Source organism: Oryx dammah, unplaced genomic scaffold (genome assembly GCF_014754425.2).
Source record: "Oryx dammah isolate SB20612 unplaced genomic scaffold, SCBI_Odam_1.1 HiC_scaffold_25, whole genome shotgun sequence".
Taxonomy (NCBI): domain Eukaryota; kingdom Metazoa; phylum Chordata; class Mammalia; order Artiodactyla; family Bovidae; genus Oryx; species Oryx dammah.
In genome coordinates this window covers 14,903,464-14,925,134 of record NW_024070209.1, presented here as the reverse complement: position 1 = coordinate 14,925,134, position 21,671 = coordinate 14,903,464, and the positions used below count along the sequence as shown (strand labels likewise).

The following is a 21,671-nucleotide window of genomic DNA, read 5'->3' as shown; positions in this document are numbered from 1 at the left end:
TCATGAATACTTTTTCAATTTGTATTTTTTATTAAAAAAAAAGCTACAGAAAAATTCTGTAAGACTTAGTGAACTCTTTTAAAGAGTATAAGTCTCTGTACACTGTCAAGCTGAAATGCAGCATCTAAACTATTAACACATGTTCAATATCTGATGAGATACAGTAAGCACAAAATAAGTTTAATAATTCCAATGCCAAAGAGTAATTGATTTGATACAATAATTGTGTATTTAATATTAAGACATCATTACACCAGCTTTTTATGTTAATACTGTTTATTACATAAAGTTCCTATAAATGTTACGCTTTATAGAAACCAACAAAGTCAAGATTATATATGAAAAAATCATACCTGAAGCAACAACAACACTGTAATTATCCTGAAATCCATTTTCTGCCTTAACTTTTTCTTTTTCTTCATGGTTTTTCTTTTCCTTGTCATCTTTTTGTTCACTGATTAGTTTAGCAGTGATACTTGGTGTATCTATAAAAAATTTTTGTGTAAAATACATTGATTCCCAAAAATCATTAAGAAGGGAAATAATAAATATCTTAGGGGACTTTACATAAGATTATATTGTAACTAACACAAAGGCAATGTAAATGGTCTGGAAAAAATATTATGAAGGAAAGTGTGACACATTCAATTCTCACTGATTTTATCAATGAAAGGGATTCATCATTCTCCTTAGGCCAGGATACCTAAACTCCAATCTCTAGAAAATATTTTGTATTATAATAGTACTACCTCTAGAGGCAGTACTAGTTTTTAAAACTATTATCAAGAACTTCTGTTTTATTTTAGGCATGGATCAATCTGCTTATCACCTATATCTATATATTTCAGTCCTCACAACATGCATATCAAGGAAGAATATTATTTTCAAAATAAGGAAACAATCTTAGCAAGGTTACTGATACAATCTGTAAAGGGCAATATGGAACTCAAGCTCAGGATTAATCCTAATATGTATTACATTAGACCTCTCCTGCTACAAATGGGAATATAACCAAACAAATTTAAGGAACAGAGGTTGCTGGTTTTATTATTTTTATTTGGCTAGTAATCTTAGATAAAATGACATATTTTACAAGTACTTTCAAGAATGCATACCAAGGACTTTCACAGATAGTCATTATTCTGAATTAACATTTTCTTTCATGCTTTTGAATATGGCATGCTATTACAAATCATGAAATAAATGATGACCATACAATGATCTTATTTAACCACTAAGAAACTCAAAAAGTACAAGGGGAAAAGGGGGGAAAAAAGAACAGAGCTTCAGTGAGCTGTAAAACAACTTCAAGAGGCCTAATAAATGTGTAATTAGAATCACTAAAAGAGCAGGGTTATGGGAAGACAAATATATTTGAGAAACTAATAGGCAAAACATCCCCAAATCTGATAAAATTCATAAACACACAGATTTAAGTAAAAAAAAATCATAAGGAACATGAAGAAAACTACAAGGCATATTATCTGATGATAAAAATTGTTTAAAAACAATGATAGAAATTTAAAAAAAAACAACAAACAGAATCATTATTTGAAAGCAATACAGTTAAAAGCAACAGAAGCAGGTAAAGGGACCACTTAAATAATTTTGGATTCTTTGTTTTCAAGAATATTAGTAAAATACATATGCACATATTAATATATCATGAGATGTGACTAAAGAACACAAATACACTTTAAAGACCAAAATACTGCTAACCAGAGGTTAAAGCAGGCACTTAGAAGTTTCTGATATTTGCTAAGGATAACTCAGTTGAACTTTTTAGTAGGATACTGTTCTTCCACAGCCATCAGTTTTATTTTTAATTTTTAGATAATAAAGGGAGCTATGTTGCTCAATATTCTAAATGACAGAACAAGACATTTTAGAAAACAGTATTCATTTATGGTAAAGATAAATAAAAATGCTGAACTTCAGTTATTTTGTACTATGTCTATACATTTCGATTAAGTTAAATGTTGACATTTCAGAAACTGAATTTCAGTACTCTTCTTCACTTCCTTCCTTCCTTTAATTAGAAATTCTTTCTTCATCATGTAAAAGGCACAATTTCAGAAAATTGAAATGTAGAAAAAAGTGTAAAATCAAATTTTCACAAAGTTTAGCTATAACAGGTAATGTGGAGGTTTTCAAATAAGAAAAAATGTTAGACATTTATAATATATTCTAACACTTTACTGTGTAATATGTAAAATGTAGCAAAGTATTATAATATTATGCACACATTCGTGTCTAAAACAGATAACAATCTTTTCAGCTTTATTTTCTCAAAGTGATCATACTCATTCATGTGGTTTAACTTAGCATCTGTGTAAGTATGTTTGGTGTGCTTAGTCACTTAGTCGTGCCTGACTTTTTGAGACCCCATGGACGGCAGCCTGTCAGGCTTCTCTGTCCATGGGGATTCTCCAGGCCAAAATACTGGAGAGGGTTGCCATACCCTCCTCCAGGAGATCTTTCCAAACCAGGGATCGAACACAGGTCTCTTGCACTGCAGGCAGATTCTTTACCATCTGAGCCACCAGGGAAGTGCAAGAATACTGGTGTGGGTAACCTCTCCCTTCTCCAGGGTATCTTTCCAACTCAGGAATTGAACCAGGGTCTCCTGCATTGCAGGCGAATTCTTTACCAGCTGAGCTACCAGGGAAGCCCAAATATGTATGATAACAACTCCTCAATCTCTTCAACTCAGTCTTTTATTTCAAATCTGGATTAATATTTCCAACTAATAAATAGGTAACGCCAGTTTTTGGGGAACTCCTAACTTTTTTCAGTTAACAGTGTTGCTCAAAGACTTAGAAACACACTGACTTATACTTAAATTGAAAACATTTAAATTTTCAGTGTTTTTTTATTCTGAAAATATACAAAATATCATAAATACTCTGAGAGGCAAAGTATGTGTCCTGTTCACTTTTACAACCCTAGGAGAAATTACTGTGCTTACACATAGCAGATACTCAATGAATTCATCACTGAGTACGATTTCAAAGAGGCAAAAAAAGTGAAACTCACCAGTCAACCAGCATTCTACCCGCAAAATGCTTTTACTTCAGAAACTTATATCCTATTTAAAGGCATCAACTGAGAGCTCTTGAAATACAGACAAGAAATCTAGGGGAAAAGTTCTGTCTTCCTCACTGTTGTAAAGTCACCAGCCAATTCTACCTACTGACCATTCATTTATCCCCTAGATTTAGTAAATGTTTATTACTTAGAATGCTGTCATTCAACCTAATATACTGTGCAATTTATCTACTATAAAATAGCCTTATGGATTATCTCTAGAAAATTCCATCAACAGCTTCCCACAGCTTGTTGCCATTTCCAACTGCCAGTTCTGCCACTACTACACGTAGCACATGTAACAACAAAAGAATCACTGGTGCTGGAATGTATTACGCATTTTGTACACGGCATCCGTGTTTTGAAATGTGAAACCATCTTGACCATTTCATGTCATTAAATAGTTCCTGAGCGAATGTAATAAAATTATAAAAATGATAAAATTCCTATATACCTATAGCATAGTTAAAGAAAAATAAATATTTAAATCTGACTTGCCTGACACTCTGTCCAGAACTTCTGATAATGTTGTTGAGACTGGCAAATGAAGTGTTCGGAACTTGTGGCCTGCTCCATACATTGGATGCTGGATGACGTGGCTAGTAGCATTAATTCTCCCCTTGTACAGCTGGAAATCAAGAAATAAAGAAGAGATTTTTTGAAATATATGTCATTATATAACAATTTCAAAAGCATAAAACAATAAAAATTCAATAATGTGTACAAAAATATACGAGTTTATTTTCTGTATTTCTTCAAATGCGGCATGTCTGTCATGATTTGTTGGTCAAATTTTGCATTAGCACTGTTGTACCCAACAATGTGTCACTTTTCCTCCCAAATCAAATTATACTATTCATGGCAATTTACAACTAGGTTATTCCAGACAGAGAGTTAGCTGAGCTTTCTAAGCCCTATCATTAAGTATAAAAGCTATCATAGTTTCATTCTGCTGTATTAGAAATTAGAGGTAATTGTAAGCTCTGATATGAAAATATAAAATATCTTTTCACACGGTTCATCATTAAGATTTAATTTAATTGTTAAATACTCACTGGACAGGGAGACTGAAGAAACATTGTCACTTTCTCATCCTCCAGCATCAACTGCAAAAATAATCTACGTACAAACCCTGAAATATTGCCTGATGTTGGAAGGTTCCCTCTTTGAGGAGATGTCTGAAACAGTTCACAGAGAACCTGACAAAGTAAGAGATTGAAAAAGTTAAATGTGGCACTTCCAGCTTTTTACTTTAAAGAATAAAGAGGAAATTTTAAATGTGGATTAATAAGTATGTTTCAATTCATCACATCAGCAATTAAAGAATACATTATTCCATCTTAAATGAATAAGAAGTAGACATGAAGTTAAAAGTGAATCAGAAATTTCTGTGGATAAGAGAAGTTACTAGTACAGGGTTTTCAAAAAATACCTGGCGTAACCAACTTAATTTTAACTTCAATCAATATCTGAATGTGGTTACTATACAATAAAAATTCTGAAAAAAATATATTAAAAATATAAAATAAAGCCTTAACAAGAAACTAAGAGAGGAAACTAGGACAGAAGACAATGGAACAGAAAGTTTCACTCTATCCACAGGCAGAAACCAAATTTTCAAATACTCATATTCAAGGACCTAAACTGGTAATTTAAGCATTTCTTTCAAATTAGGCACGTTAAGTAGTTTCCCAATAATATAGCTGAGGCAATAAGGTATCTTCCTCTTCTAAAAGTTAAGTCATTCAGTAATTTTTAAAAATTATAATAGCTCATCCCTTTAGATATTAATAGTTTAACCTGAATAAGCACTATTAAATAAGGGAGTACATGCTTGTTCCTATTTATTGGTGTCTGCCATGTCTCAAAAGGTTGGACACGACTGAGCAACTGAACTGAATTGAACCATGTCTCAAACAAGCTCTATGCTAGTATACATAGCATAGCAGGCTTGTTTACATTATAATCCTCTAAAAAAAAAATCTTTTGAGAGGCAGGCATTACTATTTCCAATTTTTATAGTTTAAAACTTGTTGAAGATCACAACAGCTGGAACAAGCAAAATCTGGAAAAAAGGAACTACAATTATTTTAGAGATAATTCCAGCTTTCAAGATTCTTGGCCCCCAGACTCAATACAATAATCTTTCATACTTTGAATGTGATTTATCAAGAGTCTCCTGTCTGAAACCTACTCTAATGTCTGCTTCATTAGAAGCAAATCAACAGCTTTTAACAATCCAGTTACTACAAAATATAATGCCTTGATGCAGATAAGGCCTTCAACGGCCACCTTTTAAGTGGTCAATCTTGTTCCAAGAGCTGAAGCATTGTACTGGGGGTAGATTTTTTAAAAAGAGGAATGTTTGACCTGTAGCAAGAATCTTGAAGAGTTTGTCCATGATTCATCAAAAAGAATAACTGACATATGTTAACAAGTGAAGAGAGGAGAGAAGAGATATCAGTACTTAATATTAATTGTGGTTTAAATTCAAATCCTTAAATGCACCCAACCAGAAACTTCATCATCACCTGGCCCTAATACATGCCACTTTCTGAACTAATTTCAAGAGTGTTATGTGACAGCACATTAAAATAATAAGACACCTGGAACAGAAGTTAGGTTTGCTACTCTTACCTGGGCCATCAGCTTTTGATTATTAGGGTGACATGAAATGCACTGCAGAAAGAATGCAACAGTCGCGTTCTCAATCGCTGTCCTCTGCTGAGTAGTCAATCCTGTTGTAGCAGCTGAGGAAAGAGAAGCTGATCTTGCACTGGCCTGTTGTGCACTTAGGCTGTGTCCTCCAGAGGTGGATCCAGAGTGACACAATAAAAACAGAAGTGCGGTCCATAGTGGATTGACTTCAGACCCACCAAGCCAGTCTTTCATAATATGGCTATTGCCAACTTCTGTCAAAAACTTAAGAATAGGAGCAACCAGGTCTGCTGTGATAGGCATCTTATTACACTGTTGTGGAACGTGGTGCCGTCTCAGTTTGTCCTGGGAAGTGTCTACTGATTGAGCAATGCTTTCAGAGTAAGAAATGTGGTTAAAACAAAAACCAGCCAGACTCCTCACAAGAAGAGAAGGCAAACCCGAGTCCAGTAATTGTTTGATAGCTTCTGGAGACTGAGAAGAGGAAGCAAGGGTTGCCAAATGTGATTCAGTTAGGGCAAGAGGCGCTTGTGCATTTTTAGAGTCGTCTGTTAAAGAAGAACTGAGATCTTGCTTTTTGCTATCATCTGTCAGGGACAGCCCATGGTGACACTGCACCGGGGGAGGGGTGATGCCCATCCAGCCCATGAGCAAAGAAAAATAACTTGGGTGTATGTGACACATCGAGCAGAGCAGACTGTCCACAGCTTTCTTCAAAACCATATTGCAGGGAAGAGACATGGACCAATTAAAAAGCAACCTAGGGAATAAAAGATACCATGTTAAAAAAAAAATTTTAGAAAGACCTCACCGTCCATTATTTCTACTAGAAATCACTCTGATGAAAAGTATACAGTCTAACATTCAGTATTACAATACTATATGTCTCAACAAGATTGGTTCTGATAAACATCATTAAGTACTTCATTAGGCTGAAGTAAGACTTGCAAGATGAGCACAGAAAACTGAGATCTCTATCAAAATGGTTCTACCATTCTCTGTGTGACCTAAAAAAATGACATACAGAAAATAATGAAAAAGTTATAGCAAAGAAATGTTTAGATTGAATTTGACATGTTTAATGGTTTTAATTCATATCTGCAAAATGAAAACCACTAGTGAGCTTCACTAATAAGTCATGGATTATGCCAACTAAAAGAAGCAAAAATGATAGACTAGAGAACAAAAGGCCAACCTTTTATGAGTCATAGAACTCTTCAGAAATAAATATTATATTTTGCCATAGAATTAAGAGTTATTAGGCAGGCAGCTCAATAAAGCCTTAACTGCATATGGTGAAGAAATGTGGGTTAAGTGGAAACTTCTAGTCAAAAGAACAATCATAGCTGTCTAGAAAGAATGAGAAACAAACAACTGTAAGAACTGTCTAAAGTAGTCTTTTAAAATTTCTAGTTATGCTCTCCCTCCAAAGTTGTATATTAAAGATAAAACAATCTGGTGAGTAAATTTGCAAAAGAGAATAAACAATGTGAACTGCAGAATACATTAAACATTCCAAATTTAGGTGGGAAAAGCAGCAATTACACTAGTACAGCTTCTTAAAACATGAAGATTAAACGAATAGCATCTCATTTCAAAATGATATCACTTATACTTATCTAGCACTTTCATTATTTTTATACAACTAAGCATATAAAAATGCTGCTTTATCAAGTAAAAACCTAAAGTGATCTAATACTGGGGAGAAAAAGAATTTCGTAAACCATACTTACTCAAAGAGTTCTCGGTCTAGCAGTGCTGGTAAATCATATTCTACCAGGAGTTCATAACTGTGCCACAAAATTGCTGCTACACAGTGCAAATGAGAAGGAGATGGCATCAAAAGACCATACTCTATCGATGAAGAGTTAGGACACATGTAACTCATCCTGCCACTTCTTTTCATAGCAGCCACTCTTGCAGAATCACTGACCCATTTTAACAAGGCCTGAATTCTTAAAAAAAGAAGATGAATTCAAATAATCAATTATACTACAGATGACATTTAATACAGATAAATCCCACCACTGAATGTAAGCAATGTATATATGAAAATAATATATGATTATTCTCAGTAATTTTAATTTAAAATAGGAGGGAAAGGAATTACGCAATCAATAATGTCAAAGTAATTCTAAATTTCCAATAATACCTATTTAAGTGATGAAAATATCTGCAATAACTCATCTAATCAGCATATAAATATTAGATTGATTCTTACCTCATTTATGGCAGAACATACAAATGTCTAGAATTACACAATATACAGTTTAAAAAAAATTAATTTTATCCTCTAAATTTTTACTCTTTTTGTAATAAATCCATATGCCATAGAGCAATGATTGGGGGTCAGCTCTTCATTGTGCAGAATCTCATGCAATATATCATGTTTCACATCTCTGGTCCCCAAGCATTAAATACTAGTAGCAGCCACCCACCTCCTGCACTCTGACAACCCAACAGCCTCAACACACATACGTTTTCAAGTGCCACCCTGCTACACTCCAATGCCTAGAGCTGGGGTCCACAAAATGAAAGCAAAAGACTTTTTAAACCAATAATGCCTTTAACTTTGTATTTTTAACTTTGTAATTTTAACTTGATTTATTGTCAAGTTCTTAAAACACTGTTTATCTTTGCTTTGTTTACTTTTAAATGTCTAGTTTAGAGCACAAGATTCTTTGCTTAACATTAAAAGAAATGGAGTTGGAAGGTGTATGAAAGTGAAAGTGAAGTCGCTCAGTTGTGTCCGAGTCTTTGCGACCCCATGGACTGTAGCCTACCAGGCTCCTCTGCCCATGGGATTCTCCAGGCAAGGGTACCAGAGTGGGTTGCCATTTCCTTCTCCAGGAGATCTTCCCAACCCAGGGATCGAACCCGGGTCTTCCGCATTGCAGGCAGACACTTTATCATCTGAGCCACCAGGGAAGGTGTATAATACTACTTAATCCCTCTCTCTACCCTGAAGGATCAAAAGCTTTAAATTGCATATGATAAGAAATAAGGAAAAGTCATTGGAAAAGAAGGGAGATGAGGCAATTAGGGAAAAGTAACATTTCGTAAAAAAACAGCAGCCAAAATCTTGTCATTAACATCAAGCCTAAAATATTCTGAAATGGCTATATTTGCATTATGCTAAGAAAGTAATTTTAAGTTCAATTTCTTCTTATGATTAAAAAAAACTAAAAATAAAATAACCACAAGACTACTGCTGCTGCTGCTGCTAAGTCGCTTCAGTCGTGCCTGACTCTGTGTGATCCTATAGACGGCAGCCCATCAGGCTCTCCTGTCCCTGGGATTCTCCAGGCAAGAACACTGGAGTGGGTTGCCATTTCCTTCTCCAATTCGTGAAAGTGAGGTCGCTCAGTCGTCTCCGACTCTTTGCAACCCCATGGACTGCAGCCTTCCAGGCTCCTCCGTCCATGGGATTTTCCAGGCAAGTGTACTGGAGTGGGGTGCCATCGCCTTCTCCAAACCACAAGACTGCAGGAAACCTATTCTAGAAAAATATTTAGCACATATTTTCAACCCTATTAATCATTATGATTCAACTCTGACATAAATTACTATTCACTTTGTCAAAACATATTCCAACATATTTTTAAATATATTATAGTTATCACATAGTTTATATAAAGCAAAAGTTTAATGGAAAGGAAATCAGCCTATTCAATATTTTGAAGTTATCTGATTATCAAACTAATTTTACTTTGTTAAATATACTCTTTAAATATTTTTAACCCAGAGTACATGAATGCAATGAGTCTAAAATTAATGAAAACTATTACATTATCAAGGATTAAGCAACAATTTCTCCAAGATGACTTCACTGTCAGGCACTCTGATTCATACCCTTCAGTCTGACCTACATAAATATCCCCTTATTAGGGACACTGTTCTGTCTCCCCAGTCCTGAGGGCCCAAATTGGACTGAATAAACTTTATGTCTCTAGTATTAGCACAATGCCAGACGTACACCAACTACTCAGTGAACAGCTGTAAAATGAGTAAGAACCCACCAAAAAATTAATAATCTGTTAATAATTCATAAAGTAAGCTGTTTAACAACATACCAAATGATTTCACTTTAAATACTCATTAATAAAAATAAAGAATCTTAACTGAATATAAAATATTCAACATACTTAAAAGGATATTAACTCAGGAAACAGTCTCCAGCATGAAGATAATTCATATTACTTATACAAACAAAAACATGTTTCAAAGATACTTGGAGTTCTTATGAATTTGGAGGTAGAAGACATCAAGGAAGAACTACATTAACAAAACTTACCTAAAATTACCTATACTGAAAGATCAGTAAACATTTAGGTGAAACAATCAGTATTATTTACTTGGATGAGTGTTTCACTTTATGGTAGGAAGCAGGAGAAAGAAGGGAAAGAATCTAATGAAAAGATGTCAATGGATAATATAATCAGTGAAAACATTACTATCATCAAAATAGTCCAGGTATCTAGTATAGACACAATATTCCTTTATTTCTGTAAGTTTAGTAATACCTAAGCTTAAGTTTTATAAAAAGATCTTTAAGAAAAGCATTATTAATAACATCCACTATGTGAGATTATGTGCACATATGTTCTCATGTGAAAAATGAGATCACCACATACCTGTCTTTTGTTCCAGGATCCTGAGTTGTTCCAAGCTGGTAAAGAATATCTATCGTAGAGTCAGAAGAAAGTCCATTCAATCTTCCAAAAAGTAAAGGGCTATTCAAATCTTGTAAAAAGAGAATCAAAAGGAAAAATTTGCTAAATAAGCAAATGAGATGAAAAGATTCGCTCAGTTTAATCTTAAATTATTCATTAAACATAACTTCTATAAAATTCAGTGACAACAACAAATCAAACTCCAAAAATAATGAAGCCATATGCAATTTAATTTTGGAATCGGAATTAATCACAAACATCATAGTTCAAACATTATTTCTCTGCAGATATGTAAAAATTCAAATATCAAAATTAATTGTCACCTGTAGGATCACTGCCTGAAGCTGCACAATTTCTCAGAAGAATGTCTATAAGCTTTAGGCCAATTCGAGTGGACTGAAGTCCTATCTTTACGAGCACAACCTCAATGTTGGGTGAATGCATTCCACAGTACGGAGACATCAGTAAGGCAGCACAAGTCTGTAGCAAATTAGCAGTAGGGGCAGCTGCACTTGCCATCATTCCTTCCAGATCACTTATGTGAGTAAGGCAATGATGTAATAACCGTAACCATCCAATACTGAAATACAAAACACAAAACAGCCTATACGGGTTAATTTAAGTAGTTAAATTACTTCAGACTTCTGAAGTAAAAACTTTTCCAAGATCAAACAAAACACCTCCAAGATCAGCAAGTTGTGGATAGACTGTCATAGACAGACTGTCTTACTGAATGAAGTCATACACAGCAAGACAAAAATGACATGGTATCACTTATATGTGGATTATTTTTTAAAAAGGGGAGTCGTACAAATGAACTTACTTACAAAACTGAAACAGAGGCATGGATATAGAAAACAAACTTATAGTTACCAGGGATAAACTGGAAGACTGGGGTTGACATACACACACTATTATATATGAAATAGATAACTATTAAGAACCTGCTATAAAGCACAGGGAACTCCACTCAATACTCTGTAATGGACTACATGCAAAAAATCTTTAAAAAAAAAAAAAGAGGAGGAGATATGTGGTAAAAAGAAAATATTTGTGCCTTATAAAGCAGAAAAAACAGCCAACCAGCATGTTGTATTTCATAAGTAGGTAGCAACAATCTATGTTAAAAAAAAAATATTATTAGAATACTATAACATCAATAAGAGTTAAACACACAGTAAGTTTCCCCTATAACATACAAAATAAAAATACTTAAGTACAAGTCGCATTTAGGAATTATGAACTTTCTTTTTATTTAGTCAGGAAATAGTTTTGTATATACATGTAAACATAAATATAAGCTGCACAGGATCACAGAATCGCAAAACTGAAAAGACCTAGCAGCTTGAAAATAAAAAAGAAATTCCAACTTTTTTCCTCAGGTAAAATGTACAATAAAACCAATCTAAAAATTTTTCAACCATCCAAATTTATCAGAAGAATGTAAATTAAAGGACACATTCAGGTCCTTCTTTGTTTGGTCAGTTTGTATCAGTCTGTATGGTTCAAATCAAAGCCTTTACTGACTGGCCATATTAACCCATACTGACTGGCCAATATTCTTAAGAATTACTATGTAACCAGATGCTTATCTGTGTGGTCAACTTGTTTGATTCAGATATACTCTTGGGGATAGGCATTTGGAAATGCTTAAATAAGACTACAGTCCAAAGAAGTGGAACTCATACCCACATAAAGCACATCACAGATCATCTCAAGAATTAAACACACATGAATCTCAATTTTAACCAACCTCAAAGTTCTGTTTCTACGCATTTATTCTTTATTACACTTAAAAAATTATGATATTATTTAGAAACCTATAGAACAAAGAATTTTCTAAACTAAAAAAAAAAAACAAAGAAACCACAGAATAAATTTCATGAAAAGCACAGAAAAGTTTTTCTTAAGAATGAAGAACTACATACCTTGTTTTGGATACCTGATCTTCAGATGGAAGAAAGGGATTATTAACTGTTGCTGAAGAAGTGGTACCAAAAGCAGTGAGGCCGAGTAATTTGATCTGTGAAAGGCCTAGCGTGCTGGCATCTCGTGGACGATGGAGTCTAAGGCAGACAGCGGAAGCTACTTCAGCTTTCACAAGTTGAATTTTTATGTAGGTAAGACCACTTGTGACAACAGGAGTGGACAATGGTAGCATGTTTACTCCATCTGCACTTACTTCTACAGACACTGAGGAGGGGCAGGCTACAGGAAGAGAAAATTGAACAATTTCTAAAGAAAAAGTAAACTCGAGTTCATATTTTAATGGCAACTATAGTAAAATGGCAGCTTTCAGTTATATTCATTATGAATTCATAAGAAGAACATGTATATGCTAAGTCATACTTTGTCACTAACTTTCATTATAATTGATTTTGGAGCTATTATATGAAATTTATAGTATAATAAAAACTGCACATAAAAAATCCTAACATTAACCTAAAAACAGAGTAACTGAAGACATGCATTCCACATACACTTCATTTTCCTGAAGAAAACAAAAACAGGCAATTACTCTATTATTTCTACTCTCAGAATTATCACCAGCAAAATGGGGCATTTGATTAGTATGCTGTGGTTTACAGCTGTATATAATTTAGGAAGAATTATTTCACTAATCATATGCTATGATTTCAAACACATCTGAGTTTAGAAATTGTTTTCACCTCCGATCCTTTTTTGCCTTTCAAAATTTAAACATTCAGAATATTTAAAATAAATTCCTGCTAAAATTTAAGGAGGCCAAATGAAGTAATCAAAAAAGCAAGAGTTCCAGAAAACCATCTACTTTTGCTTTACTGACGACGCCAAAGCCTTTCACTGTGTGGATTACAACAAACTGTGGAAAACTCTTAAAGAGCTGGGAATACCAGACCACCTGACCTGCCTCCTGAGAAATCTGTATGCAGCTCAAGAAGCAACAGTTAGAACTGGACACGGACAGACTGGTTCCACGTCGGAAAAGGAGTATGTCAACGCTGTATATTGTCACCTGCTTATTTAACTTCTATGCAGAGTACATTGTGAGAAATGCCAGGCTGGATGAAGCACAAGCTGGAATCAAGATTACTGGGAGAAATATCAATAACCTCAGATATGCAGATGACATCAATTTATGGCAGAAAGTGAACTAAAGAGCCTCTTCATGAGAGTGAAAGAGGAGGGTGAAAAAGTTGGCCTAAAGATCAACATTCAGAAAACGAAGATCTAGTCCCATCACTTCATGGCACATAGATGGGGAAAGCATGGAAACAGTGTCAGACATTATTTTCTTGGGCTCCAAAATCACTGCAGACGGTGACTGTACCCATGAACTTAAAAGACACTTACTCCTTGGAAGAAAAGTTATGACCAACCTAGATAGCATATTAAAAAGCAGAGACATTACTTTGCAACCAAAGGTCCGTCCGTCTACTCAAAGCTATGGTTTTTCCAGTAGTCATGTATGGATGTGAGAGTTGTAGTATAAAAAAAGCTGCACGCTAAAGAATTGATGCTTTTGAACTGTGGTGTTGGAGAAGATTGAGAGTTCCTTGGACTGCAAGGAGATACAACCAGTCCATCCTAAAGGACATCAGCCCTGAATATTCACTGGAAGGACTGATGCTGAAGCTGAAACTTCAATACTTTGCCAACCTAATGGGAAAAACTGACTCCTGGGAAAAAACCTCGATGCTGGGAAAGATTGAAGGTGGGAGGAAAAGGGGATGACAGAGGATGAGATGGTTGGATGGCATCACCGACTTCATGGACATGAGTTTGAGTAAACTCCGGGGAGTGATGATGGACAGGGAAGCCTGGCGTGCTGCAGTCCCACAGGGTTGCAAAGAGTCAGACACAACTGAGTGTCTGAACTGAACTGAACTGAATAAAATAACTGGGTGCTGCAGTGGCAAAGAATCTGCCTATCAATGCAGGAGATGTGTTCAATCCCTGGGTGGCAAGATCCCTTACAATAGGAAATGGCAATCTGCTCCAACATTCTTGCCTGGGTAATTTCAACAGAGGAGCCTGGTAGGCAACAGTCCACAGTGTCACAAAGAGTCTGACACTACTGAGCACACACACACAATGAAGTAATTAACTGGCAGTTGCTATGGGAAAATTCTTTCTCAGAAACATGGAAGGATACTTAATAAATTTATCTACCAACTAAAACAACATTTCAACCTTGATTTTAATGTCAACTATAAAATCAGGAAGTAACTTTTATTATATGCCAGTTACACCACTGGTTTGCACAGAGAACTAGGTAAGTCACATAATTTTTAAATTTAATCTAACCTTTCAAGGAAGTATTATCCACATTATATAATCTCTTTGACTCTACCAATACAAACTGATAAAAAGAGATTAAATAATCCAAACCCTCACACAAATAAAGGGCACATTTTATGTTCAAGCCCATGTTTTGATTCTAAAGGCTATGTTATTTCTACAGGAATACACTATATCTTTAGTTTGCGCTCTGATCTCAAACCAAAAGTATTAAGCACACTTGTGTCAGAAAACATGTAATCTATTGATTTGTCATAATGTACAGAGTCCTCCATTGTAATGTCCTTCCTGTCCAAATTACTATGTATAAATTCGAGCTACAATTCAAAGCCACTTTCTCCTTCCCAAAAAAGCAGCTTCCTCCCCATCTTAGATTATTTTCTAAGTCTTACACTGTTGGAGGTTATAATGACTTATATTTTGCGATGTAATATATTTATTTTTGACCTGCCAAAACACTGCATTAATCTACTTTTTTTCTGTCATTTTATTCATTATATCTATTTTAATCTGGTATGTGTGGATTCTACAACTCTGTTAATATTGCAAATAAGTATAGAAATTTATTCTTCCAAATATGCCAGCGGTCTACAAAACTTCCCATAGATCTTCATTAAATTATTGAGTGACATATGATAGCAATGAGAATCAATCAATGAAGATAAATGATTGTCACAACTTCAACAATTCTGTATAAATCATTATATTTATATTGAAAGAATTTGGGGACCATTACAAATGTAAAATAGTACTTCATATTTCTTCATGAATGCTTGCAAGAGTTCCTTCTTCTTTTAATGTATAACTTATTTTTTTAATTCTTTACAATTAACTATTTCCCTTGCAAAGTTACAACAACATGTATTAAATGAAAATGCATCAAACAGATGATACTCAAAACATTAAAAATTTAAAGGTCATAATATTCAAAATATCACACTCTACATATTACAATAAAAATTTTTTTTGCAGAAGTAATTATCTTACAATGGCAAGGGAATCTATGTTAATTTCATATTACAGAGCTAGGACTGAGGACTAGAAAAGCTAAAAAAGCTGTCTACAGTTGTACAAACTAACTCATTTTGTCTTAATGCTGTATAGTGCCATAAATTCGGGGGAAGGTGCAGGCAAAATAATATACACCTAGGATATATTTCCTTAAATTTCAACACACATTCTGTTTATTTCAGAGAAATAGTCACGCCAATTCATTTGATGGTAAACGATGTGGTGGTAATGTTAAACATTATATTAAACTGTTCAAAATTAAGCAATCTGGAAATTTTATCTAGGTTTATCACTGTTTGCAAAGTATATTTCTCATTTTTTAAATGCTTCTATATGTTAATAGTTTATTTTCATGGTCGATCTTTAAACAAATTATTACTCACTTGCAAGAGATGCCAGGTGAGGTTGGATATGTATCTCTTTAAGGAGCACTGCTGCAGGAAGGTGAATGGTAAGGTCGCACCAAGCCTCCTCTGGCAGAAAGATGTAGGACCAAGCAGCAGAGCGAGCTCTTCTATGGGGGGGTGTGGCCTGTAAAAGCACCTCAGCTGGTTGGGCAGTGGGACTGCTAGATGTGATTGTACCTACAGAAGTATTTCAAATAAAATAAAAACTTGCAAAAGAAACCTAATAAAGCATCAAGAACTATTTAAATCACAACAATTACACTAGAAAAATTAGCTAAAACCATGAATTTTAATATTACGAATGCACTTAATATACTTAGCATAATTTGTCACAGTATTCACAAATAATCAGGACATTCAGTCAACTGGCAAGGTGACAAGTTCACTGTTAACTGCTGCCTAATTTCTATATACTAACATGTCAAATGAAAACTAAACAAGCAACAACAAACTGAGCACAGTAATTCTCAAATGATTTAAGTAAAAAGCAATGTTCAATACAGCCTTGAAAATAAAATATACTTGATAATAAAAAATAAACTTGAAAATAATCTTCTTTATTCTAAATTGTCAATGTTTATGAGTTATAAATATGAAAAGAAAAATACAGAAAGATACTATGTAGCTGAAAAAATGAATAACTATATAAATTTTAAACTTCATTTTTTAACAAAAGCACTCAAAATAAGAAGGAACAAGCTTTGTAAAACAGTTACACTGAAAACAGACATAAGAATCTATACTACCTAGTTTCACAAATTGTGTCTATTTAAACTCAGAAATAAAAACAAATTTTCCTACTAAAGAACAAATAAAAATTTCCTTCTAATCAGTAGACAGTCTGGAAAACTAGTGCCTTTAAAATCAATGGTTTATAATTAAAATGGTGATATTATAACACAATCAACTTATTTTGACAACTACTTTTGCTTCAAAGCAGCCAATTAACTATTATTTAAATTCACACCCATTAAGATGAAATAACTGTTTTCTTACCCAGGGGTGCAAAGTTATGGATCCCTTCTGCATTATCAGGCTCAGAAGCTAGGATTCTTGTTTTCAAAGTGCTGTCAACAGCTTTATTCGGACCAGAGTCAAGAAATTTCATAATAGTTGATACCATACTTCTTGCAGTATTTACAATAGCCCTTGTACTAGTAACCATATTGTTGCAAATGAGCTGAACACCACCTAAATTTATAAAAAATACTAAATTAAAATTATCTTAACACAGATGATTTGACACCAAGTCAACTCTCACAGAAGACTATCAAAATAAGAACATACTGTACTACTTAACAATTACACTTAAGTGGCAGTTTTGGAAATTTTGCCTTACCCATATCGTGGAATGCTTTCAAGGCATCACTAGTATCCAGTACTCTCAGAATGAACCACAGTAATGGTTCAGATAACTGGCAAGTAGCAAGAGAGCCCTAAAAAAAAAAAAAAAACCATACATGTATGCTGTGATTTTAAAAAGGTGATTATTAATTTACTATGAATTAGGACAATTAAGTTTCACTAAATATAACATTCTTTTATATTTAATTATTATAAAATGGTAAACTTAACCTAAATCACTTAATATAAAATGTCTGCCAAAATATTTAATAAATCTTGCCTGTGTCAGAAGGTCAGTGAACAGTCTCCTCTGAACTCAGTACTTTCTGTGCCTGTCTTTACCTAGTATTATCATTTTCTACCTTAATGTGTGCTCATTTCCTTTTCCACTAGACAGTACTTTCCTTTGAAAATGCAGCCTTCTCAAATATTTATCTCTATATCTTCCAATGGGGAAATATATATACAGATTCAATACATATTTATGAAAATGATAATTATACAATGACATATAAAAGATTCCTTAAGAAATTATATTTTAAAATCTGCTTTTGAAAAAAAAAATAGTAAATAGACTAGAAGGTAAAATAATCACACTGGCTCCTAAAATCTCATTTTTAAAAAGGAAATTTAAAAAGTAATAACATTCTAACCTATTTCTCTTGTAAAATTTCTCTAACCCCTTTTAATTGAAAGGAAACTAAATATGCAACTTAAGCTTGAAACAAAACACTCATACTAAATTTTCATATATACTTCTATGTAGAACATGTTGGTATTCAACTATACTATTTCTAGGGAAAAGGAAAGAACTACTTCCTAAGACAATGGAAAGAAAATCTTAAAATTTAAAAACATTTTACTCTTACATCACTATAGTTAGCTTTGACAATTTCAAGGAAACTTTTCTTTTCAATTTGTATTATTAATCTACATTTCTCATCTTCTGATTCTGTTCATTTTCCAACATATAACTAGAATACTCTATTTGTCTCTGTCTTACAGATAATTTTCTGCTCCCATTGCTATTTACTACTTAAATCACTGCAATTGTTGCTGGATTGAACTCACCTGTCTGCCCATATATCCACAGGCCATGTAGGTTAAAATTGGCTGCAGCATCATATGAACTGTAGACGCTTTTTTACTAAGAGTTGTCAGTATGGTAAACAGTCCATCCCCAACTGATATGGCATCTAACCCACCATGAAAGTTTTCATGTTTAGTGAGATGTAATCCACTTGCCCCTAGTTTAAATAAAAAGTTTACAGATTTTTTAAAAAGCAAATCCTTAAAAACCAATAATAATTAAAATAGAGAGTATTACAAGCAAGCCATTTTTTCCCCCAAACCACTGAAGGATGCATACAAAAAAGCTGTGTGTGGGTCTGCGTGTTGTGTGAATATATACATATACACACGTCTAGAAATTAAAATACCTAACATAACATTCAGTAGAGAATGATTTCCGGTTATCTTTTTATAGAAGATATGTCTGCTGTTGGTAACAATATAGAAAGTCATTCTATCACACAACTGAGGAACACATTATACATATCAAGAAGAAAAGCAAAGAAAAATAACTGATGCTATGATGCAACTATACTTTAAAACTTTTAATCAAGAAGACAATAGTTTTTTTCCCTTACATGAAGGAAGAAATACTAATAAGCAAAATTACATCAGGAATGAATTTTGTCACAAATTACTGAAGCTTAGTTTAAAATAACATATTAGCTTTCAAAGAAGTAGAAAAGTAAAGAAACAATATATAAATTTTACATTGATGTGTCATTGAAACTGTTAAAACTTGAACAAAAATTTATACTTCACATTATAAGAAACTGTAAGTAAATAAAATTTATTCATCCCCTAATACGAAATCTGATGTCTAATTCATGTTTAAAATGTCAGAGATATATGACTACAAATTATGGTGCCTAGCTTAAAAAACTACTTCCTTTTCTTAATTTAATTCCATACAAGTTATTTTGTTAGTATTTCTCAATTTAAAAAATTTCACACTTAAAAATTTTCAACTGATCTATGCCACTCTACACAAGTTTTAACTAATAACAATCAGTCAGGCTAAGATGTTTACAATAAAGTAACACTGTATTGTACAGTAAAAAGAAAATGAATTCATATATTGCTAAAGGAAAGAGATACAGTACTAGAAACAGGTTTAAAATTAATATTCTCAATACGTACCAATTATCATCGCCATGGCACTGCTATTACACAGGCCCAGAGCAGACAAAATCTGGCTCATAATCTGCTGGTTGGCTAACACTAAGTCAGCGACAAATGCAGGTGGTCCTTGAATACTACTAGTGCTTCCATTACCATCTTTGCCTCCTGAAACTTTTTCTTCATCTGAAACACTGTCTGTAGTATTGGTGGTCACAGGCACTCTTGCACTGTATTCCCTATTGCCCGAAAGGGGCAGCTGAACTAAAATGTTAACCAGTTTTAGCAAATCAAACATGAGTTGATCTCTTGTCATTTCACCACAAACTGCTTTTGCATCTCCTGGACGAATGAGGTTGGCAAAGAGTCCCCCAAAGCATGCTCGAGCACCCACTGAGCTATCTGATCCACTTCGAGACATGACTTTGTCTGAGCAAGTGATATAGTGGTGCACTAAAAAAGTGACAGACTCTATCACAGCAGAAATAGTACTAACGGAAACAACTTCAAAATTCTGCTCCAAAGTGAATTCTAAAAGCTTTACTTGGGCATCAAGAGGTCCTTGGCCTGTCTGGAAGGCACCCCTGCAGAAAAAGGGAGATGAGTAAAAATTAACCCATTTTAAATTGTTTTGAAAGAGGTAACCACCAGAATACAAGAAAGCTAGACAATAATTAAACTCCTGGTATTCACTTTGCAGCAGAGTTTCCCACTCTTCCTGCGTCCTTCTTGTTCTTACCTCCATTTTATCATATAAAATAAAAAATAAATTTCCTTCCAAATAGAAAACTGAAGAACAAATAAATCAAAGAGGTGATTTTGAAGCCACAACTAAAATAATTATATATCACAAGGCACTCCTCATAATCAATGAGCTCTGTATTGTTAGAACCTCAAATGTTGTTAAACATTTCTTACTAATCTTGATTTTCATAAATTAGGATTCAACCAATTCACTCTTACACATCAAACTGAATGCTCTCAAGTGCTGCTTATGCTTAAGATATAGAAAGCTTGAAAGATCATTGTCCCCCCAACTTAACAATTTTTTAAAAAGAAGCCAAATTAACTCTAAAGTCATAACTTTTCTTGAACCCATCAGAGAGCTGAGGTCAAAGCTTTTCTTGAACCCATCAGAAAGCTGAGAGCACAAAAAAGACTGAAATCCATGAAAAGATAGGCATCTCCAGGAGGTGGAATATGAGCATTGGGTTTCCTGTGGCAGAACTTGGGAAGTCAAGATGCTGGCAACATACTAAGTATAAGAAGAAGTCAGCTAAAATATTTAACAAACCGTTACTCCAGGTATGTAAGGGTGGTAACACTGAGCCCTGAGAACTCACATTCATTCACAGGCACCCTCCCTTCAACATGCCCCACACATACCCTGCCCTGTGCATCCATTCTATCTGGCTGTTCCTGAGTTTTATACTTTATATAAACTGAAAAATATAAGTAAATGTTTTTCCTGAGTTTTGTGAGTCTTTCTAGCAAATTACTGAACCAGAAGAGGGATTGTGAGAACTCTTGAACTTGTAATGAAATCATACAACAAAACTTCGATTTCACGTTTTCCAACTACATGTATGCATGTCATAACATCACATTTTGGGTTTTGTGAATCTACTCCTTCCCATACTTATGCTTCATCATCGCACAAACACTATGGACAAGTTGAACTACCACATTAGTATTTTAAAATAGCTATAAAGGAGGAAGAAAACACCAATGAGGATAAAATTTTCTGCCACTATGAAAACATATCTCCATATAAATTTTTTGCATTAATTCTTGTATTAGGCTGAAGGCATTCTGCTATGGATCTATTTAAAATAACTACTATTATGAATAAATTATTAATGTATGCTATTTAAATTGATTATTTTTAGTATTTTATCAATTATTTTATGATATTATAAACCATACCTTTTTCTGACTTCCAATATTTTGAAACTAATTGTTAGAGAGTGATGTAATCTCCAAGTTATTTTAAATATTTTCAAATATACATTAAAATATT

The 21,671-nt window shown here is 33.8% G+C and overlaps 1 protein-coding gene across 9 annotated transcripts in view; it reads right to left on the bottom strand.

Annotated features, from left to right (window-relative positions):
- BIRC6 (baculoviral IAP repeat containing 6) overlaps positions 1 to 21,671 on the bottom strand; it is a 210,869-nt gene that overhangs the window by 74,340 nt on the left and 114,858 nt on the right. For all 9 annotated transcript variants that reach the window (XR_005718377.1, XM_040224596.1, XM_040224598.1 and 6 more), the window contains 13 exons: positions 19,673 to 20,235; positions 18,533 to 18,708; positions 17,457 to 17,553; positions 17,114 to 17,308; positions 16,094 to 16,294; positions 12,347 to 12,626; positions 10,742 to 10,998; positions 10,380 to 10,488; positions 7,479 to 7,700; positions 5,725 to 6,505; positions 4,143 to 4,286; positions 3,586 to 3,715; positions 354 to 485 (listed from right to left, as the gene is read on the bottom strand). Coding sequence is in view for 8 of the 9 variants with exons in the window: in XM_040224596.1 (XP_040080530.1) it covers positions 354 to 485; positions 3,586 to 3,715; positions 4,143 to 4,286; positions 5,725 to 6,505; positions 7,479 to 7,700; positions 10,380 to 10,488; positions 10,742 to 10,998; positions 12,347 to 12,626; positions 16,094 to 16,294; positions 17,114 to 17,308; positions 17,457 to 17,553; positions 18,533 to 18,708; positions 19,673 to 20,235 (3,287 nt within the window). In the remaining variant the exon portion in view is untranslated. The remainder of the gene's footprint in view (positions 1 to 353; positions 486 to 3,585; positions 3,716 to 4,142; positions 4,287 to 5,724; positions 6,506 to 7,478; positions 7,701 to 10,379; positions 10,489 to 10,741; positions 10,999 to 12,346; positions 12,627 to 16,093; positions 16,295 to 17,113; positions 17,309 to 17,456; positions 17,554 to 18,532; positions 18,709 to 19,672; positions 20,236 to 21,671) is intronic.